Source organism: Amblyomma maculatum, chromosome 3, assembly GCF_055883805.1.
Source record: "Amblyomma maculatum isolate TAMU_Amacu chromosome 3, ASM5588380v1, whole genome shotgun sequence".
In the NCBI taxonomy this organism is placed as follows: domain Eukaryota; kingdom Metazoa; phylum Arthropoda; class Arachnida; order Ixodida; family Ixodidae; genus Amblyomma; species Amblyomma maculatum.
The window spans coordinates 218,358,162-218,380,918 of NC_139346.1; the positions used below are offsets into that span (position 1 = coordinate 218,358,162).

The 22,757-nt window shown below is 45.2% G+C and overlaps 3 protein-coding genes across 6 annotated transcripts in view; 1 reads left to right on the forward strand and 2 right to left on the reverse strand.

Annotated features, from left to right (window-relative positions):
• Positions 1-22,757, reverse strand: part of LOC146197722 (limulus clotting factor C-like) — a 71,930-nt gene that overhangs the window by 20,494 nt on the left and 28,679 nt on the right. The gene's annotated exons all lie outside the window — the stretch shown is intronic.
• LOC146197723 (uncharacterized) lies at positions 582-7,347 on the forward strand. Its single transcript, XM_084595987.1, has 6 exons — positions 582-1,066; positions 1,674-1,773; positions 1,959-1,993; positions 5,566-5,766; positions 6,263-6,590; positions 6,651-7,347. The coding sequence occupies exons 1-6, from the start codon at positions 835-837 to the stop codon at positions 7,345-7,347; spliced, it is 1,593 nt and encodes a 530-aa protein (XP_084452113.1). The 5' UTR covers positions 582-834.
• On the reverse strand, positions 7,591-11,013 carry LOC146197724 (uncharacterized). Of its 2 annotated transcripts, XM_084599639.1 has the most exons (3): positions 10,387-10,808; positions 8,870-9,436; positions 7,591-8,699 (listed from the first exon to the last, which is right to left on the reverse strand). In XM_084599639.1, the coding sequence occupies exons 1-3, from the start codon at positions 10,696-10,698 to the stop codon at positions 7,803-7,805; spliced, it is 1,776 nt and encodes a 591-aa protein (XP_084455765.1). In that variant the 5' UTR covers positions 10,699-10,808; the 3' UTR covers positions 7,591-7,802. The 2 variants fall into 2 exon arrangements, with proteins under 2 accessions (XP_084455765.1, XP_084455766.1); XM_084599640.1 differs by having other exon boundaries at positions 8,598-9,436; positions 10,387-11,013.

The window sequence follows — 22,757 nt, forward strand, 5'->3', positions numbered from 1 at the left end:
GACGCCCCGGCAGTCATGCAATTGGCTGCCTTTGGATACTGAGGATGCGCTAGCAGGTCCTGCCTGTAAGGGAGAAGCTTGAGTGTACCCGGGATAGGATGCCTCGGGTGGCCACCCTATTGCAAGTGGCAAAGGACAGCCTGGGATGCTAGATTCCGCTCAACGTCGGGAAACCTCCCATAGTCACACGGAACGTTGACGTCTCAGACAGTTTCGAGAACGGCAGCGTACGGATCCTACCCGTTAAGCTATCATGCTCAGCCCTTAAAAGCGAGGCTTCCGCCCCTTTAAATTTGGTTGCACATACAGAAAGATATCCGATAGAGCAGTGCTAGAAAGAGGGAAAAAATAACTTATGTGCGATACTTAAGCTTTGTATAGGCGGCCAGCCCACATACAAAGCCCCGCTTTAACCAAGCCGTATGAAAGTGCCTGCGTAACCTAAGGGTAACGAGAATACAAGAGTCCTGGCAGGCTGATTCGGATATCGAAGGGTCGAGAGCCCCGAGTCGGCAGATCCTGCAAACGTAATGGCCGGCAACCTATAGAGGGTATGCACTGGGGCCTGATCCCCGAGATGGCGCCACCGTCATTCCGGCTTGCGCGCCATGCTTACGGTCATTCCGTTCCAGTTATCCGGCAAGATGGCCGTCCGGATAAGTTAGCTGTGTTTTTGGAGCCCGCGGATTCATCATTCAACCTGTCTTAGCGTGCACGCATCCGTCAATGTGAGCAACGTGTTCGCAGTGCTGCCGTCTTTGGTTGTTACGAGTGTCAAAACTATCATTGCATGTTCACGAGTACCTGCGGTGCCGGCGTGTTGCACACGCGAGAATGGTGAACTGCGTTGTGTTTGGCTGCAGCAACCACACAAAAAAGAAGCCCGGCGACCAAAATGTCGCACAGGTGGGCTTCTTTTCCATACCTAAGGTTGTAAAAAACCAGTGCCGGAAGACCGAAGAGACGACTGCTCGTAGGAGGGCAGAGTGGTTTCGCCGGATCAACCGCAAGGACTTGAACCACTCAACAAATCACTACCGAGTCTGCGGCAAGCACTTCATCTCAGGTGAGCGAATTAAGATGCCTAGATGAGTTATTGCCAGTTCAATGTACATTTAACGATGACCAGCGCAGCTCAGCAGTACCGTCTCGTGGGTGGCAAGGGTCAGCGACAGTCGCTACTAAAACCTAGCATCCGCGCGACGACCTCGACACGGCACTTTCGTCCAATTTATTGATGTTAGCGCTTGAATGATTGCTGTGTTTTGTACATTGTTTCAAAAAGGAATAAGCTCTGTGCCGAATGTAGCAAACGTTGTTATTATGCCTGAATTGAGTAGAGCTGTGCGGACGTGTACACATATGCACGGTAGAAGGAGAAACGCGTTCCGATTAATTTTGGCAGGAGATCGGACTGCGTCCTTCTGAACCAGCGCTGTAGATTTGTCGGTTCTACTGATGACCCGTGCGTCTCGCGTTTTCCGCGACTGCACTTCCGCGAACACGTATGAGCACAACTCGAAAAAGTGCAGAACTCGATAGAGAGACCTAGAGCAGTAGAATAAGCTTGACCTCTCTCTACTTTATTGTAGTTTTCGTATGTAAAATTCCAGCATACATGGAACACTCTGATGAATGCAGTTGTTTAAAGGTTGACAGTTTATTTTTTGCAGGCCGACCAGCATATGCAATGGCCGAGGCAGACCCAGACTGGGCACCATCTCTTCACTTAGGGCATGGCAAACATGTGGACTCTGGAAGTTTGGCTTCCAGGTAGGTGTTCTTATTTCTCCAGGTGCCAGTTACCCTACAAAAATATTCCTATGTTCAAGTGATTTATGCCTTCAGCACAAAATTATTGAGGACTTCACTAATTTTGGTGGCTCATGCATGTTTCACTGACGATAAGAATTCTAGGGTTGTATGTAGCCTCCTTTGCACAAAGAATGTGTAAGCAGGCCAAGTTCTGGGGGTGGCCCACCTAAATATGGAAGTCAGTGGACTTACTTGATTTAGGTTAGACATCAGTGTTGGTCATATTATGACCAACACTTCAATACCTAGTCATATGACGAGGAGAAATTTTGGCTGTCCAGGGGGCAAATTCTGCGGGTGGGGTCAGACCACCCAAATTTTGAGATTATCACTAATACTAAAATTAGGTTGGACACTTAATTTGATCAAATCAAATTTTGTGTGTCCTGAAGGCCAGTTTTGCGGTTGCGGCCAGACATTTCCTGCACTCTTCTTTGCCGAGGGCTCCAGTGCAGTCTTCTGGCTATGGGACCCTTGCCTATTTTTATGCACTGTGTAAATATGTTCAAGGTCATTAACTTTCACTTTCAAAAAAAAAAATGTTGGGCTAGTTGGTTCATCGAGAGGAAGGGCTTGCCCTTACAAAAATGAGTTTTGAAACTCTATTGTTGGACTATTGACCGCCTTTTGAATTTACTGAATTTCGATAGACATTCAACCCCAGCTGAATGCAATCTTTACAGGGCCAACAGAATTTTCATTGTGTTCTACCCAATATACTTTTTGTGCAATTTTTTCTATGTGCTTTTTGTTGTCAGTTTTCAACGTTCACGAACAATTAGCGTGTACTGTTCATGCTGACCCATGTCTTTAAGTAGTTTTAGGCACAAATGATAAGAGCATGATGTGACAATTTCGTTATGAATTTTTGGTCTCACTTGTAATCAACTATTGGCCACATTCTGCAAAGGGAAATATAAGAGCAGCATGCAGTTGCGTGCTCGTTCATGTTATATAAAAGCACATATTAACGGTGCACACTTAGCTCAAGCTTCGCAACACAGTGAAAATATGCCCTAAAAACTTCATGATGGCAAAGCCTCCACTAATAATGCAAATACATCGTTGAATGTCAACCAGAATCCGTAATGGATCAGCTTCTGTATGTCGCAGAAGGTAACTTTAGTGGTAGGACATATTTTATATTGATCATAAAACAAGTTCAGTGAGTCATCATACTAACAAACAGGATCCTAGATTGAACCTACCATGTAGGGCAAGACAGAGCTTTTTTAAACCAGTTCCAAAGTTCACTATATATATGCTTCAGGGTCTGACATTCTGCCCTAGCAAAAGCTACGGGTCTGATATTTGCCCGTAGCTTTTTGCCGCAAAATGAGGTGCAATCTGTATTGGAATCCTCCACCGCTGTATGTCTTTGGAGAATTTTACTGTTATTTTTTTCTTTTCCTTCCTTTCTTAGTGGACACCATGCTAAAATGAAGTCACTTTAAACATTGAGGGGTTCTAATCATTACGGATTGATCCCACGCATACTATAGAGTTAACACGCATAGCAAAAACATTCGCGTATGAAAAAAAAAAGAAAAAAAAACAAGATTGCATGCGTCTTCTAACGGCGACTCTTCTTTTCAAACAAGCATTCGGCCGCCGCCTTGCTTCTGTCCGCATCCCACTACCCCGTGCCCCGCGAACGGCGCCAGCATGTCCGGAGAGGTCGAGGGTCGCTTCCTGTCGGCTGGGGGGGAAAAAGGGGGAGGAAGGAGGGGTTGCTCCCGCTTGGTCTCCGCTCTCTGCCTTCACCGTGGTTTGTTTTCACGGAGATGACCTTGGCTTCAGCAGTCGCGCAGCGGGGGTGGCGGCTTTTCACCGAAGCTGTTCTTCTGCGCCCCGTTTTCTTTGCACGCAGACGCGGGTACGCTGAGTGCGGCGATGTGCCAGTTCAGTTGGCGTTTTCCCGCCACCGTGGTCGCATCTTGCACTGTGAACGAAGCACCGTATGTAGGTTTTTCGCTGGTGATTATCACGAAGATCGTTTTGTTCAAATTGGAGCGCGAACGTACGAATTTAAGTCTTCGGAGGACTCCGCTCTTGGGCGGCAGCTTCTGCGCAAGGAGGACGTGTTTAAGAAGTTCAACAGTCGCAGGCATTTTGGATTCTAGGCGAAAAGCCGGCGCGGGCGGAGGGAGCGTCTGCACTTTGGTGAGTGTTTTACTTTTTCCTATTCGTGTTTGTGCCAGTCTTGTACAGTGTGTGCTACAAGGTGAAGCCCGCATGTAAATATTTCTAACAGACAAACCAGCCTCGTCGGAAAAAAAGGAGGGGGAGAGAGAGAGAGAGAACGAGGCTTGTCTCTACGCGGACGCTGGGGCCGATGGAACGCCAGCTGGAATGGCGACATTTTCTTTCTTTTTTTAACAGGTGACCGTTTTTGACGGATTGTTCGGCACAGTGCTGTACTCTTTCGATACGCTACTCGCGCTGAGACGGACACATTATCGAGATCATAATATGCCTCTGTCACACATTGTGGATTATTGAATCTGTGCAGCTCCGCCATTTTTGCAGTGTTTGTTTTTGTTTCCACTCATTTTAGTGCCTATAGTTGGTAATTTTGCTTCAAGTTTTCTGGGTAGTAATGCTTATGACCTGCGCTTTGCTATTTATATTCACATGGGATCTTTGACGGCAGCATATATTGTTTATCAGGGAGAAATGAACGATGTGGTAGTGCTGCCGAGCTGTGGAGGCGGCGGTCGATGCCGTCTAAGCAGTGAAAGACAGTGACAACTCATTTTAGACAAGAAATTTCTTGAGCTATGACGTGGAGCAGCGCACAAATGCCTTTGCTCTATTTTTAGGTTAGTATATACCGCAACTTATTTATGATTTATATTGTTTATTTCAGCATCACATGCGAGGAGTTCCGGGACGTATCAGCCTTTTACGCAAAGAACAGCCTGGCGTCATACCTTGCACATGAATTGAAATAAAGCAAATAAACAACCCAGCTCATGTTGTGGGTTCACCAAAGATGCATATTTTTTCTTTCTCATTAACGCGCATTTTTTATTCTGCGTTCCCTTTCCGCTGCGGATTAACAGAAAATGCTGCGTGATCAACGGTTAGCCAGGAGCAGGCACGAGGTGGTTTACATTAATGCAAAAGTAGCACAGCACATATCCTTGCTGCGGTCAGTCAACACATTCTATGTTCTGCTCGACCAATCAACAATTTAGTCAGTTTAGCGTAGGTTAATGAGTGAGTAAGTATAATGGGGCTTAAAAGATCAAGATCTGTTTTGTTCTTTTATGCCTCACTATGCTTATCATTAACCAGCACTGATCAGACAGGATTGTTGATTGGTCGGGCAGAACATAGAATGTGGTGACTTATCGCAGCTAGGAGATGTACTGTACTACTTTTGCATTAATGAAAATCACCCCGTGTCTGCTCCTGGCAAACCGATGGTCGTGTACTATTTTCTGTTGTTCAGGAGTGGAAAGGTAGCAGAAAATCAAAAAGCGTCACTTGCAGAGTTTCTGAAGCATTTGAGCCTGAAATCAACAGAATTTCAGTTGCGCGAATTCCAAAAGCGCTCTTAAGAAACACATGGGCCACTATTTCATAAGCGCTCAACAAGAGGTCAACACTGCATCATTCAAGATGTTGCCGATTATCGACAGACTTTCAACAGCGTGTATTGACACAACGCTTTCGAATTTCTATAGAAACCCTACATGCATTTTTGTAAGGGTGTGTAGCAGCACTGTTTTCAGTCACCATGAGTCTGTTCATGCTTATGCGTTAATATTTCCAGGTACAAGAGAAAGCAAAGACGCTCAGAAAGAAGATCCAGTCCCCTCAGAGAATGTCAAGTGAGCCCGAACACAATGACGGATAATGTTCTTTCCGAGGACACAGTTTCATCTGCCGAGGATGAAGAATCGGCTCAGCCGCCGGTTTCTATGGAAGTCTGTGAAAGTACAGGTAATAAGTAATACAAGTTTTGTTCTGTATATCAATTCAATTCACTCTATTCCGTTTGGAAATAGTGGTACAAGAACGGGTGACAAAAGCCCCTGCGACCTTAGCAAGCTGCTAGTTTGGGACCATGCAATAAATGCACAGAATTGCGTACCCATGTGTCAATAACGAAAAATTGTGTAGCCTTTTACAAGCATAAAGATAAGTACCATAAAAATAAGTCAGTTGATGAATGCATCCTGATATGTGAGCAATGAAAAAAAAAAAACAGGCAATAGTGAACAATGTGTACACATTCAAATAATATAGAATTACGTCAACAGGAATAAAGGTTTCAACAAGATCCTATTGCAGCAACAAATACAAACATGTTTATAGTAGCACTGTATTTTGGCAAACTCTGAATCGATAGTTACATATGTTCAAGTAATGGCATGAAATGTATTCTGTTTGGAAGAAATTCCTGGTACTATGATCATGCTTATCTGCATTTTTTCAGGGAAGGCTGACTTCAGTCAAGTCACCGAGTTAACGATGGCTAACCTAGGACAGCTCGAGGAAGAAAACAGGCATCTCCTCTCGGAGCTTGCATCCACAAAAGAGAAGCTTGGCATGCACATTTTATCAGAAGACATCCTAGAAACAAGAGAGGACATGGTCCAGTTTTACACTGGACTGCCCGACTTTACAATACTGCTTGCCTTCTTCAACGTACTAAAGGAAGGTGTGATGCACTCAAGCCGGAACAGTTTAACGGCATTCCAAGAATTTTTCATTTTTCTAATCCGCCTTCGGCTCAACACTCCTCTTCAAGATTTGGCCTACAGGTATAACCTTGTTATTTGCTTTCTTGTGATGCAAGTTGCTGACAGCCTTTATATTTTCAGGTTCCATGTGTCACAATCCACAGTATCAAGGATTTTCAACAAGTGGCTGGACATGGCCTACGTGCGGCTTTCCCGTACTGTGCACTGGCCTGAACGCGAGACACTTCGGACAACCATGCCCATGACATTTCGCAAGTCATTTGGTGTGGAAGTGGCTGTTGTCCTCGACTGCTTTGAGATATTCATTGAGCGGCCTTCATCTATGTTACCCCGATCGCATACTTATTCACACTACAAAAGCCACAATACTGTAAAATATCTCATTGGTATCGCACCACAAGGTGTTGTCACATTTATATCTAGAGGATGGTGCGGCCGGACTAGCGATAAAGTTATTGCAGAGACATGTGGTGTTCTCAACAACCTTTTACCAGGGGATATAGTTCTAGCTGATCGGGGATTCACAATTGCCGACAGTGTAGGTTTACATTGTGCAAAGTTGGCCATGCCTGCTTTCACTAGAGGTAAGCAGCAACTATCTGCTGTTGATGTAGAAAAGACTCGAAAAATAGCAAACGTGAGGATCCATGTCGAAAGAGTGATTGGACTTGTGCGTAACAAGTATAAAATCTTAAAGCACACACTCCCTGTAGAAGTACTCGCTGCGGAAGAAAATGGGCCAACAGTACTCGACAAGATTGTTTTTGTTTGTGCAGCACTGTGCAATATGAACAACTCAACTGTGCCATTTGGGTGAAATCACACACCATTGTTTCACATAAGCAGTCATTTGAAGGACAAAAAGCACACGAAACAGTGCATTTCTCCCAAGAGTGAGCTAGGATAAAATGTGTCCCATCATTCTCTCTGCATGGATTCTGATTGATTTAATCTGTGCGACACAGATTACAAGTTCGAAGAATTTATGGCCTTGCTATGTGCCATTGTTTGTATTATGTATGACAATGTCCCACCGAGCAATGGTGGGACATTTATTTCTTAAGTGATGCAAGTACACTTAGAAAATGGCTGTAAATAAAGGTGTTCTCAATTTTTTTTTGTTACTTTCCCTGCGAAAAGGCAGAGGGAATCGCACTCAGCAGTGAAACTGATGCACACTGCAGATACCACACTGTTTATTTCCTTCACATGTTCTCCACGTGCATCTCACTTTTACACAAAGATGAAAGTTTGTCAGTTGCTACAAACAAATTAGGCCTTCTTACATTGCTCTGTGCACTCGGGGCAGTACCATTTTTTCCCCTTAGGTGCCCTGTTCAGACCAACACATTGATAGTGGAACCAAACACGTTTGCACGTCTTGCTGTCACACATGACCATTCTGCCTGATTCGGGACCGCTACATACACAGTACACCTCATCTTGTGGTGCCGAGTCTTCATCACTAACCTCTTGTGGCTGTATACAAAGTTTTTCAGTCCAATAGCGGTAGCATAATTCTGGCAAAATGACCAGCTTAAAGTAAAGCGCACAACGTTGCAGCATTCTACTGCAAAACTGTGTGTCTTCATAGATTCGAAGAACAGTATAATCCTTCAGTGTCCAAACAACAAAATCGCAGTATCTCACCTTGCACACAAAAATCTGCATTTGAACCTGGTAGCAGTAACTGTGGTCTGTTTTCAGCATCACTTTGTCATTTTCAATGGAAAGACATGATGAGTCAGACATTGCATAACTCCTGACTGACTCTTCTCTACTGTTATATGGGCATTTCACCTCAAGCACTCCCTGGCCACAACAGTCACAGCTGACCATGCCATCGGGCGTTGCAGCAAGAAATGGTCTTTCTTTGCAGATATGCAGACCTGACTGGCTGAACTTAAAGTTGACATGAATATTCTTTGATGCAGCAACATAAGCTTGTGTGGCCTTTTGTTCGTGTTCCTTTCCCCATGCTGTTTGTGGGCTTGAAAATTGAGCATCTTCGGGATAGCACAGCCTCTTTAGTAGAGACAACGAGGGGTTTGTCGTTGAAGTCCTGCACACAGCCTTGGCATTTGAAGCTGTGATACGGCCAGCTCTAAAGGCAAACCACTTGGAGCTCCTTGCCTGCTCTCTGGTTTCTTTTTCAATCAACTCAGCAACCTGAAAGACAGTGAAGATAAGCAGCAATGTTTTTCAATGACAATACTACGCATTCACAGTACATAAGGAGACTTAAGCGTCCCCAGTAATTTTTGATATTGCAGGGTAGTACAGCTGCAGGAAAACAGCTACACTAAGAGTAAGAAACATGCTGACTGGAGCTACTGTACCTCATGCTCAATTGACAGGCCTTCAGCCAGGGAAAAGCATTTCTCTCTTGTCTCACTCCACGTGCCCGGGACGTCCTCTTCCTGTAAATTTGTAAGGATGACTTGGGGAAACCTCACTGCTACAGGAATATAATGATGTGCGTAATTGGGTTCCAATGAGAGAAGTGCCGGCCGTCTTCCGCTGCTATGACAGGCTTGAAGAAACTCTGCCCATTCTGCATCTGTGGTCTCCTTGACAGCTCTTCTTTGCTTCTTCTTGCGAAGAGGCTCTTCCCCATCCATTAGCCTTTTCCTCATTGTTAATGACGAAAAATTTACATTCGAAACCTTTTTTGGCTCTACGGATCGCACTGTTGGAGGCAGCCATGAGTTTTCCTTATCCGTACATACTTGCCCGTCCCGTCTCTTGACAACAGCATCAATGTAAAAACGTACTGCTGCAACATGAGAGCAGGCTTCTCCGAGGCCTGCCTTGCATGTACAATGCGCAGCTTGCACTTCACCGTCTTCCTTGATGATAAGCCAAGGTGTCAATGGCTTGTCACTGACTGACTGGGAATGCCGGACCTGCATAAAGGATGGAAATGTGCTGAATGCCACAGAACAAACTACTCCTAGAAACACCAGTTACAATAGAGACTGAAATAAAAAAAAAAAAATGTCCGAAACGTTATTGCATATTTTTAACCTTTTCTCTAAAATCGCAGCGTTAGTGAAAACTCCTTATTGAATGTTTCCTTTGCTGTTTTAACCAACTGTAATTTGCAGAGGGCTTTTGATTAACAGGCTCATGGTGCTAAATGCTCGCACCCCCAGAATTGGCTCTCCGAACCCCGCAATTTGATTTGATGAAATTTGGCGTGCAAACTAATTCAAGTATGGCAAACTCAATGGTGTCCTTCACAACTGAAGGGAGCCAATCCCAAAATTTGACCCAACCGACATCCAAAATTTGACATATTACCTTACTGGTGTTCAACCTAATTTCACTATGATCATCTTAGTTGTGCCTTCAAAATTCAGGTGGGCCAGTCATAAATTTCGCAAGCTTACGCAGTCTCCGCGCGTGAGACTACATACACCCTTGAAAATTTTTTATCCATTGTGCACCTGAACGTTTAGACAGACAAGCAAAGCGAACTAGGAACGATACATGAACTCGTTTACACACTTTTGGCTTTTCTATCACTGAAACGTGTACTGCAGTAACGATGCCGTGATCCTAACGAGAAAGCAAGAAAAGCCAAAAGCAAAGTATGCATGACGAAAACGATGAGGTAAAACGGGGTAAATAGCAAAAATCGCAAAAAGCCGAGCCGTGTGACGGCCAGGCGTGTGATAACAGGTTGTGCTCTACGCGCGCTGCATTAGCAAACTGTGTGCAATCAGTCACAATGCCTCTTAGATTTAAGCTTTGCTGTTCACCCCGCTCTCGCCACGTGTAAGCTTCACAGCGGAAAACGCGCATCGTACAAGCATTTTGCAGGCGTCGGGACTAAGAAAGGCAATCCGCTTACCTGACAAACGATGACGACGCGGCCGTCGGACAGCACCTTCAGGCACGGCTGCTGGACCCAACCGCTGGTCAGGAAGTTATGACCCTCCATTGCCTTGTAAGCTTTGAATTCCTCTCGCGTCACAAAGCTTGTGGTGTGAACAAGGTAGTCTTTGATATCGGTGAAATCGACGCGCGGGTAGAGAGCGACATCGCGACAAAGTTCTTCGCCTCGAAGGTCCAGCGGATCGACGCCGTCACAAAGACGCACCTTTTGCAAGTAGCGAGTTTTTTCTGCATCACACAGCTCGCGTGCGTAGGCACTTAAGCGCATTTTGTGCAAAATCCACAATTCCACTCACGGAGGGTAACAAGCGCGGGACGAAGGCACAAGCGTCGCGTCTGCGCGCGTCTCACTGCAAGCAGCACTGCGCCACCACGTCACGACCGCAAAAATGGCCGCAGTTGCCACCGACACTAGCGCCCCTTGTGCCTGACGTCATGTGCATAGCCCCTATACGTCCAGTTAGTGCTCGGCCACGTCAGCTGCCAGCACCGCGATTTTTCGCTCACAACGCCAACGCCGGCTGCCGATACCGAATTTGCGGTGAACGGGGCTTTTACCCCTATTGCGTTGAAACAGCACATGTGGATTTGAGCTACCACGCACGTCCAAAACCCAGAGCTGTGCCCAGATATTGTGCCCCAGATATAGATAAGGACCGCGTTTTTTTTTTATTTAAGAACATACTGCCAGCCTGAGTGTCAGGCTTTTAGGCAGAAGCAGGCATACAATGCTTTGCAAAACATACAATTTACACAATGAATACATAGTGTCAATACACGGAGCCGTAACTACTCATCATAAATACAAGTCAGCGTTAGACCAGCAAGCTATAACACAGAGTGTAAAATAGAAAAAGTATGTGAAATGAAACGTGTTGAAAAAAAAAAAAGAAGTCAAAGGATATTCAACCCGACTCCACGATGTGAATACAATACAACAAATGTGTCAATGTATTCAGGTCAGCGCGTGACAGAATGAAGATACACTTGTGCATTGGACAGCATCAGCAGGTTAGGTATTGCACTGGCGAGTCGTTCTAGGAAAGTGATTCTTTACAAATGTTTGTTTTGAGGAGTATTCTTTAACTTTTTTAGGGTACTAGGAACGTGCGTGGGTTAGCGGTTTCAATATAAAGCGTTTTATCAATTCCTAATTCGTCATGATAAAGCAAGTAAAAAAGCTTCATTCTTTCCCGGTAACGTCTTGATGCTAAGCTTTCCAGGTTGGCATCTAGTAACAGTTGGGTTGGAGATGTGCGCCAGTTATATGCGTTATAAATGAATCTTACTGATTTACGTTGTACGCTTTCAAGTTTGATGATGTTGGTTTGTGTGTAGGGGTCCCAAATAGCGGTAGCGTATTCCAATATCGGTCTGATGTACGTTTTGTAAGCCAAAAGTTTTATGTCGCGTGTTGATTTTCCCAGTGTTCTTCTCAGATAACCGAGCCCTTTAATTGCCTTTTTTTTTTTTCAACGTATCCTACGTGTTGGTTCCATCTGAGATCGCTTGTGATTATTAATCCAAGATATTTAAAACTTGATACTGTAGCTAAGACATGGTTTCCAATACAATATTTTAAGTACAATGGTTGTTTTTTACGAGTGATTGTTATAGCGACTGTTTTTTGTTATTTATGTAGGGCACCATTCTTGTATTTTGGCCAGAGATGTGTTTAAGTCTACCTGATCTTCAAAACTACGGATTTCATGGTAAATCACGCAGTCATCTGCGAAAAGTTTGATTTTCACTGGGATTTCACAAGCGATGTCGGTAATAAAAATCAAGAAGAAGAGTGGTCCGAGTACCGATCCCTGAGGGATTCCTGACTCAACTAAAACAGGTCTGGAGGACACATTACCAACCTTAACACTCTGATGACGAAAGGACAGATAAGCTTCTATCCATGCAAGCAAGGTGTCATTTTTCAGTAAACATTTTAGCTTCAACATTAGTTTACTATGAGATACGCGATCGAAGGCTTTTTCGAAGTCTAAAAAAATAATGTTAATCTGATTATGATTATCTAAGGCTGCAGCGAGGTTGTGAATTGTTTCAAGTAGCTGAGTTACAGTAGATAGCCCTTTACGAAAACCGTGCTGACGCTTATCAATTATGCTATGATTGTTAAGAAAAACAGAGATGTGTTTGGCAATGATATGCTCCAGGGCTTAATCACAAGTGCACAACAGTGAAATGGGCCTAAAAATTTGGGTAGCGACTCGTCAGAAGTTTTTAGAATAGGAGTGATTTGGGCATACTTCCAGTCAGCTGGACGTTCGGCGCATGTCAAAGATTTGTTAAATATGGGGGTCAGGTATTTCGCGCACCATTCAGCATACCTAATTAGAAAATGTTCGGTATCCCATCTACACCAGAGGACTCCTTAGCGTCTAAGTTCAGTAATAGCGAAAGTACACCTTCCTCTTTAGCGTATACATCACCAATTGTCGGGACTTCATCACAGAGGTTGAAATTGGGTCTTAAGCCGTCATCACGTGTAAAAACAGAGTAAAAATAATCGTTATGGGCATTTGCAATTTCAGATTTGTCGGTTGCAACGACATTGTTCAAGCACATGCTTTGAAAGAATTTCCTTTTTGGTGCAATGTGGCGCCAAAAGTTTCCTGGGGACGAAGATAGAAAATTTCTGAGAGACAAATTTTGATAATGAGCTTTCGCCTTCTTGATGCCATCTTTCAGCATTGCGAGCAGATTGTCCATTTTGATTGCGCTGGCCGCGGACGAGTGCCGCTTATGTTGCTTCCTTGCGTTTTTCATCTTTCGCCGAACGATTTCTTTATTATTCCAAGGGCTAATATCTTTCCCTGAAAGGGCACGAAGTCGTTCATGCATTTCAACACCAAATCCTTGAAAAAGCGCCATAGCTGGTCAACAGAACTCTGGTTTGAATTGCAAAGGGAAACAAAACCGGTAAATGAGCTATCCATTGCATCTAATATATCGTCGTCACTTGCGCGAGAAAAGACAGGAACAACTCGTTCTTGCGTTTTTTGCCGTGATAGGGTATTGACCTGCATTGAAAAGCATACCATTTTATGACCCGAAATGCCTTCAAAATTATGGATTTCCGGGTTTCGACGAAGAATTGCTTTGCCGACAAGAAACAAGTCCAGTACAGATGACGAGCTGCATTGAATCCGGGTTGGTTGCTTTACTAATTGAGTTAAGTCATGAAATGAGATGAGATCAACAAAAATTTATTCAAGTGCCTAAAAAAAGTGTTATCGGTGCTTGGTGGTCGATAGAAGCCCCCACTCACTATGTTCATTTTTTCCAGGAATACCTTGATGATAACAGATTCTACTTCGGCAATATCTGGTAATCTTGTCACTCGCAGTGACTCTTGAAATTGCTACGCCGCCACCGCGGCTGTCTGTCATTCCGATATATGCTGCAACCAGGCGGGCTTATTTCAGAGTCGCTAATGCTAAGGTTTAACCAAGTTTCTGTGATTACCAGTATGTGTGGTTCATGGGCAATAATGATGCTTTCCAAGTCGGCTGTTTTATTAATTACACTGCGGGCGTTAACGTTAAGGCATCGAAATGTTTTTGGTGTTTTGCTATTAGTTCATTCCGGCCGTTTCGGATCAACTACAGGAATCCTTTTGTTGTGCATGCTGTCCCATTCAAACACTTCGTCATCTATCTTAATCTTGTCATAAAGAAGCTTGACTTTGCTACCCGCCAGCCTTTGTTGAGCAGCACTGTCCCAGAGGTGCTTTCTAATTTGTCTTGTTGCTAGTGAATAGTCTTCCGAGACACAGATAGATTTTCCTTTTAGCTTGTAGCAGTTTTGCAAGACTTTTATTTTTTCGCGGTGGTCAGTGAGCTTGAGTATTACAGGGCGCGATTTGTCCTCTTGTTTGCGTCCCATCTTATGAATGCGTTCAACTGACGATACATGAACGCCTAATGTTCCCTGAAACGTTTCTTCAACTATAGTTTTTGTAAGTGACTCTGTTGTTTCGTTCGTTTCCTCTTGGACACCAAATATGATAAGGTTATTGCGCCTTCCTCTGTTCTCTAAGTCCGTAAGTTTCTTTTGCATGTTCATGACGGCTTGTTCCAGACTATCGAACTTGATTCCCAGTTTCTTAACTTTTGCTGCTGACTCCTCTAACCCTTCCAGTTTTGTTTCAATTGCATTAAGTCTTTCCTGTATAGCTTTTTGACCATTCAGAAGATCAGTAAACAATTGCTCAGTTCTGGGACCGGGATTAGCTTCTACATGGCCGCAAACCAACAGGTCGACAGGAGAACAAAGAACACAAGCAATACGATATTTCAAGCACAGTGGGCAAGGCAGCAGCAACAAAAACAATTTCGCTTTTGTTCGTTCTCATATAATTTCTCCGACTTTCCGCTAACTTTTTCTGCTCATCCCGATAGATGCGGAAACATCGTTATAAATCGTCCTCGTGAAATTTATCCCGTCTGACGTTGCTCACCCGTAAGGACTATGTGCTGTACCGTTGATAGAACAAATTCATGTCTCTCGGTCACGCTGCTGACGAAGACGACGACATGCTTTTTTTTGCGATATATAATTGAAAGAAAGATTGCAACATGGTGGAGCCCTGACCACATATTCGCAATAATCATCGCCTCACAGAAAGTGGTAGAAAAACTGCAAGCAACTCAGCATGTGGTGTCTCTGTGAAGAAATAGTATTATCTTCAACGAACTGCGTGAAGGGAAATTCTTCGTAAAATCAAGACGCCCGCCACGCCAGGGTCTAGTTTTTGCAAATAAGCAGGTTAACGATTCGAGGGACAATACCTTGTGGCTAACCTGCGAAAAAAAGAAGCAAATATCAGAACCACATGACTGACTGAATGAGTGGTGTTGAGTGATGCGAATCAGTGGTAGAGCGCTCGCTTTGTATATTAGAGGCCCTGGGTTCGAATCTCGGCGCCTCCAAAGTGGCATTTTTTTTTAGATGAAAGCTTTCTTAGATCATGCGCGACGTGTACAGATAGTGTGATCCGAAATTGTCTATGGCAATTAAAGAAGTAAATCTTTGATGTCCACCGGGTTTTGAACCATTATCCCTCCAATCCTCAGTCAAGAGCGCAAACCACTACTCCATGCCGGGCTCGTGAGAAACAGATCATAATTCTCCTGTCTAGTGCAAGGATGATAGTCGCAATGATATGTGACTCTGGAATTACTGATAATGATGAAGATAACTGCAGCGATGACAGTGACGGTCCATTTAGTTGTAAACCCCATAAACCAAACAATTGATATGATGGCAGTAGCGATGACAATAGCGGTGCATTTACTTGAAATTATAATGATGTTAGTAGCGGCAGTGATGGAGACAATGACGATTCAGTTATGAAAGCCTTCCTGTAAAATGGCTTTCGCCATTTCTGCTCCCAAACAGACTTAAGCGCAGTCTCCAACCTTTCGAAATTCCTTAGCCAGACCTGAGAACTAGCATGCTCAGATATTTGTCTATGAATTGCGTGTGCAGCGTTTGCAGGGTAGAGATTCGAGGGGCCATAAATTCTGGCTAACATACGACAAAAGTTGCGATCATCAAAACCACCCGACAGACTGAATCGAAATTGGCGCCAAGAGATCCTGTCTGAAGTTATTTTTCACAATTCGTATAGACAACTAATCCTACTAAATGTCTAGACGTGCCACTTCATTGTTTCAAGTCTGTCGAAAATTCGAGCAGGCTAAACAACGACGTCTCGTACATCGCTTTGAGCGCCTTCCGAACATGGCAGCTACATCATCCTGCGATGACCTGGCCCCTTTGCAACAGCCTTCTCAGCCCACAAACACGACTCGGATCGTCCGGAGAGATCTCGAGGCCTTAGCTCCTGCACCACTCATGTCTCCGCTACCCGACACCATGGCCATGATACAGGCCGTAGTTCGCCAAGAACTTGCCAACGTCGGCCTCTCCTCCAGCCCCGTGTCGCCCACGCCACCATCCCATCCTATTCCTGTATTGGCTGCTGCTACTGCCAGCCCACCCTCCACACGTCGCTACCTTAGTCGCTGTCCTTCAGAGTGGCGCATCTCAGACGACAGGCCAATTTGCTTCATTTGCTGTTGCGCTGGTCACACATCGCGTTATTGCCGTAGCCGTACCTTCTTCGCTCCTCGCACCTATTACAACGCCGACCGTCGATACTACCAAGGCCCTCGACGCTTCCCTGCCTAACCAGATGAGCTCCGCCCCGCCTACGATAGGCCTGGACATTATTATTCTCAACAAGATGAGCCTCGCAACGAAACCGTCCCCACTGCCCGTCGCTCCAGCCGATCTCAATCCCCACTGGCTCATCGATCCCGTTCACCGGTATCTCGCCGCAACTCCTCCCCATCATACGCCGGCACCTACACGGGAAACCAGCGAGTGCAGCGTCCTGAAGTGACGCTGCCTTACCGACCCGGACTGTCAACTCGGAACTGACTACCGCACCCAGACGTAACCTCATTGATATTATTGTGGACGGAGTCTCAGTTTCTGCCCTTATTGACACTGGCGCCCACATTTCTGTTCTCAGTTCCTCGCTCCGTCGACGCATCAACAAAGTCCTCTCACCTTCTTTCTCGCCTACCGTTCGTGTTGCTGATGGCAACACAGCTACTGCCATTGGTACGCGTAAGTTACCATTGCCAACCGCACATCCTAGTGCTATTTACAGTCCTCACTAGCTGCCCTCAAGGCGTTATATTAGGGCTCGACTTTTTAACAGAACACTCCGCTCTCATTGACTGTTCTTCTCGACTGATTCATCTAGACCTGCCACTCTGCCCTGACAGCAAAGCTCCTGAAACTTCAACGCTCTGTCTCCGCTCCACTACATTTAGTCGCCTACCACCAGAAGCCGCAGTGCATGTGCTCATGTCGCCTTTTCCCCCGTTGCGGATGGCGACTACGTTGTTTGCCCCATAACCGACGTGACACTTTAGCGTAGCATCGCTCTACCTCACAATATAGTGCATGTAGCGAATAACAGCACTTGTATTCCAGTCCTGAACTTCAGCTCTTTTGTGCAAGTTCTTCCTGAGGGCATTTCTCTCACCGAACTCACCCCATTGTCAGAGTTTAATGCAGCTGCTCTTTTACGCGACCCCACTGCTGGAGTGCCGACACGACCTGCACCGTTCCCACCTCAGGAGGTCCGCATATCCGGCATGGTTGCTCCTGACTTGCGCCCTGATCGTGCTAAAGCACTTACGACCCTTCTGACATTGTACAGTGATATTTTTGATATTGGTGACCTACCCTTGGGTCAAACGTCCCTCGTTAGACATCGCATCGATACCGGAGACGCCAGCCCAATTCACAAACGACCTTACCGAGTCGCCATTTCTAAATGTCGCCTCATACAAGATGAAGTCGACAAGATGTTGGCAAGGAACATTATAGAGCCTTCTAGCAGTCCCTGGGCATCACCTGTCGTGCTTGTTCAAACGAAGGACAATACCTGGAGGTTCTGCTTTGATTACCGACACCTCAACAAAATTACAAAGAAGCACGTTTACCCGCTCCCGAGGATAGATGATGCCCTTGACTGCTTGCACGGTTTCAGCTATTTTTCTTCGATTGATCTTCGTTCCGGTTATTGGCAGATCGTACCGCCTTCGTCACACCCGATTGCCTGTACCAATTCAAGGTGATGCATTTTGGTCTGTGTAATGCGCCCGCAACATTCGAGCGCGTAATGGACAGTCGAGAGCCATCGCCATCGCCTTGATGCCATTCTTGGAGTCTTCCGAAGATCTGGCCTTCAGCTTAACTCGAAGAAGTGTAGCTTCGGCCGACGTGAACTCAAGGTGCTCGGTCACGTGGGCGACGCACGTGGCGTTCAACCCACCAAGACAAAACACGTGCTGTAAGTGCCTTTCCTACACCCCGCTGTACCAGTGACGTGCGTAGTTTTCTAGGCCTATGCTCCTACTTTCGGCGGTTTGTCCCTAACTTTGCGGATACGGCTCGTCCACTGACCAATCGTCTGAAGAATGACGCTCCGTTTTGCTGGGACCAAGAACAATCTCAAGCCTTTTCTGCGCTCATTGCGGCCCTCACCAACCCACCCATCCTGGCACACTTCAATCCCTCGGCACCAACGGAAGTGTTCACAGTATTGGTGCCATTCTCACCCAACAGGAGATGCGTCCCATTCGCGTCATTGCTTATGCCAGTCGCCTCCTTTCTGCGGCTGAGCGGAATTACTCGATCACAGAGCGTGAGTGCTTAGCCCTCGTGTGGGCCATTACAAAGTGTCGCCCTTACTTGTTTGGCCACCCGTTCTCCGTCATCACCGACCTTATATTGGCTTTCTAAGCGTAAGGACCCTGTCAGTTCAGTCGTTCAGTCGTGTCCGACTCTTCGTGACTCTATGGACCATATCAGGCCACGCTTTCCGGTCTCTCAATATCTTCCTAACATCACATAACTTCATCTACAGCGCCTCGAGGATGCCATCTAACCATCGCGTTCACTGCCTACCCCTTCTCCAGTGACCCTCAACCTTTCCCAACATCAAATCTTTCTCAAGCGACTCCTCTCTTTTCATCAGATGACCAAAGTCGCTGAGCTTTAACTTTAGAATTTGACCCTCCAAAGAGCAGTAGGGTTTATGGTCGACAATATCGACTGATTTGATCTTCTGGCAGTGCAAGGAACGCTGAAAAGTCTCCGCCAGCACCACAATTCAAACGCGTCAATTCTTCGGCGGTCAGCCTGCTTCACAGTCCAACTCTCGCATCCATACATCACAACTGGAAAGACCATAGCACGGGCTATACGGATCTTGGTTGGCAATTTAATGTCCCTGCTCTTTACTAGGCGGTCAAGGCTAGCCATGGCTCTCTTTTCCAAAAGCAGGCATCTCATAATTTCATGGGTGCAGTCTCTTTCCGTGGTAATCTTGGAGCACAAGAAGAGAAAATCTGTCACAGCTCCAATTCTTGTCCCTTGATGCTCCAGGACTTGATAGGGCAAGACGTCATGATCATTGTCTTTTTAATGTTCAGTTTAAGCCCGAACTTCTCACTTTCTTCTTGTATGCGCATCAGAAGTCTCTTGAATTTCATTTCACTTTCTTCCATTAGAGTGGTATCATCCGCATATCTAAGGTTGATACGTTTTCCAGCAATCTTCACTCCAGCTGAAGACTCGTCCAGACCGGCCTTCCTCATGATGCACTCAGCATATAGGTTAAATAGGCAGGGCGACAGTATGCAGCCTTGTCTCACTCCTTTCTCAATCGGAAACCAATTAGTAAGACCATGCCCAGTTCTGACTGTGGACTCTTGCCCTTCATACAGGTTCCTGAGGAGACAGATGAGGTGAATTGGAACTCCCATCTCTTGGAGAGCTTGCAACAATCTGCTGTGATCTACGCAGTCAAACGTTTTCGCATAATCAATAAAGCAGAAGTAGATGGGTTTCTGGAACTCTCTTGCTTTTTCCATGATGCAACGAAGGTTCGCAATCTGGTTTCTAGTTCCTCTGCCCTTACGAAACCCAGCTTGCACGTCCGGAAGCTCCCGATCCACATACTGCTGCAGCCTACCTTGGAGGATTTTCAACATCACCTTGCTAGCATGTGAAATAAGCGCGATCGTACGGTAGTTGGAACAATCTTTGGCACTGCCTTTCTTTGGAATGGGGATGTAAAGTGACCTCCTCCAATCCTGTGGCCACTGCAGGGTTGTCCAAATTTGCTGACATAATGTATACAGAATGTAACAGCGTCATGGTTGAGGTTTTGAAGTAACTTAGCTGGAATACCAGCAATTCCACTAGCTTTGTTCTTAGCAAGGCTGGCTAAGGCCCATTCAACTTCACTCTTCAGGATGCCCGGTTCCAGATCAGTAAACACAACAGTCTTATGTTGGGTTTGCACATCCGGGTCCTTCTTGTACAGTTCTTCTGTGTATTCCTGCCACCCCTTTATCTCTGAGGCTTCAGTGAGGTCCCTGCCTCGTTTGTCCTTTATCACGCCCAGCTTAGCACAGAAGCTTCCTTTGATATCTTTGATTGTCTTATACAGAGCTCTTGTGTTCCTCAATTGGCTGTTGTCCTCAACTGCTTGACACTGTATGTTCAGGAAGGCATCCTTATCTCTCCTTGCTATTTTCTGAAAATCCGCATTGAGAACCTTGTATCTTTCTCTTTCCCCCATAACCTTTGCCATCCTCCTTTCCTCAGCTATTTGCAAAGCCTCTTCAGATAACCAGTTTGCTTTCTTGCATTTCTTTTGCTTTGGAACTACCTTAATAGCAACTTCTTGTATTATATCACGAACGTCAGTCCACATCTCTTCAGGCTCTCTGTCTTCTAGATCTAATTCTTGAAATTATTCCTCTCTTCAACAGCATATTCTGATGGAATTTGATCCAGATCATACCTGAAAGGCCTTCTAGTTTTCTGCGTTTTCCTCAATCGAAGCTTAAATTTGGCGACAAGAAGCTGATGATCGGTGCTACAATCGGCTTCGGCTTTGTTTTTACTGCTTGTATAGCGCTTCTTTGTCTCTGCCGGCAAAGAATAATCAATCTGATTCCTGTACAGACCGTCCGGTGAAGCCCATGTGAACAGGCGCCTCTTGTGCTGTTGAAAATGAGTATTTGCTATGGTCAGGTTGTTTTCTTGACAAAACTCTAGTAGCCTCTGCCCAGCTTCATTTGGCTCACCGAGACCGAACTTGCCTGTAATTCTGGATATTTCTTCACTCCCCACCTTAGCATTCCAGTCTCCTTATGAGAAAAACGACGTCTGATGATGGAGTGCGGTTTAAAAGGCATTGCAGGGCAGCATAAAATCTCTCAAAGTCATCTTCAGCAGTTGTGCCTGAAGATGACGTTGCATATATGTTACATATATGCCCTGCCACACTGGACGTTGAAGAAGACGACGATCAACAGTAGTGACACGGAAGGAAGACGAAGCTGAAGCAACGGTAGCTGGTGCTACGAGAAGGTTGGCACCTGCCCGAAAATTCACTTAAGTTATCAGCCGTTGCGTTCTCGAGCTAACCTTCTTGCCACGTATCAATATGTTCATTTCGCGTGTTAATATGCAGAGGACGCACCATGTTTTCGCTGTTTCCATTTGGAGTTCAGGCTGGGAGACGTAGTTGCACACGTGTTTTCCCGGTCGGTCAGGAGCGGGTGTCTCGATCTATCTCATTTGTTTGCTCGGCAAATTGTTTCTAGTTTCCCATTCTTGCGCGATCAGAAAGTATTTTTTTTTTTTTGCGCGCAGTCATACAAGTGTGTCTGAAAGACGTTTTGCTGGAGTTCATTGCTTCCTGCAGCAATGCTGTACCAGGAGCTGTGAAAGGACATTTGTCGGAGTTGTGATTTCATTCCGCATGGTTAAGGTAGGTTTCTTAAAACTATTTAAGCAGTGTGTAACAAATTATACGGTGACTAGCTAACTGATATCTTGATGCCGGTCCCTCTATTCGGGATGGCTTACAGTTATATGCTGGTACAAGATGTCGTAAAAGGGTTGAAGAAAATGCCAGTAAAACCCTTCCTAACGTCTTTACGACTTAAATTGTTTTACCCTCACAGTATGTAGAAAACGAGAATGCCTATTAGACACGCTGACGTGTACGCTCGGTCAGCGAGGGAGTATTTCATTGAAAGTGTTTATGGGTAAAGAGGGTACGCCTCAGTTCGCAGGTTGAGCCAACGTTTCGACAAATGGACTTGTCTTCGTCTGCTTGTCCTGTCTTCGTCCCAGACGAATACAAGTCCATTTGTCGAAACGTTGGCTCGACCTGCGAACAGAGGCGTACTCCCTTTACACTTGTTCAGTGCTCCTTCATACCGTATAAGCCATCTTCTTCCTCTCATTCAAATTGAAAGTGTTTTTTGTTACCTGAAAACAAGTCGTAATGTCCAGACTTAGAAACCTTAATGGATGCCAGTTTTGATCAAGCTGGCTAACAGGAAACGTTTCTGAAACACGGTGCAGCCTTACTTTTACTACGCTGTAATTTTCATTATTAAGAGTAAATAAAGGGGGGGGGAGACTGTTCAGTATGTGTTTTGTGGTTGGAGTTTTATATTTGGCTGTCCTACAGTGAATTTTGCAAAAATATTTTCCTTTAAACCCACAGCGGATTCGGTTCTTTGCTGTAGAAAATGATGATGGTATTCCTATGATATGATAATGCTATTAGGCTTCCATAGCAGTGGGGAAACGCCGAATGACCCTTCGCCATGCAGATCTTCAAATCGGGCCTATCCGAGAATATTTTGGGGATTCTACACGGGAGATAGGTGATTTTTTTTGAAACTCAGTCATGTG

Excerpts from the sequence above, each read along its gene's own strand:
- LOC146197723 (XM_084595987.1), top strand. The coding sequence starts at position 835 with ATGGTGAACTGCGTTGTGTTTGGCTGCAGCAACCACACAAAAAAGAAG. Across the intron at positions 1,774-1,958 it reads TCTGGAAGTTTGGCTTCCAG|GCCAAGTTCTGGGGGTGGCC; the intron begins GTAGGTGTTCTT and ends ATGTGTAAGCAG. Across the intron at positions 6,591-6,650 it reads CTTCAAGATTTGGCCTACAG|GTTCCATGTGTCACAATCCA; the intron begins GTATAACCTTGT and ends TTATATTTTCAG.
- LOC146197724 (XM_084599639.1), bottom strand. The coding sequence starts at position 10,698 with ATGCGCTTAAGTGCCTACGCACGCGAGCTGTGTGATGCAGAAAAAACT. Across the intron at positions 9,437-10,386 it reads GCGTCGTCATCGTTTGTCAG|GTCCGGCATTCCCAGTCAGT; the intron begins GTAAGCGGATTG and ends TCCTTTATGCAG. Across the intron at positions 8,700-8,869 it reads GCCTGTCAATTGAGCATGAG|GTTGCTGAGTTGATTGAAAA; the intron begins GTACAGTAGCTC and ends ACTGTCTTTCAG.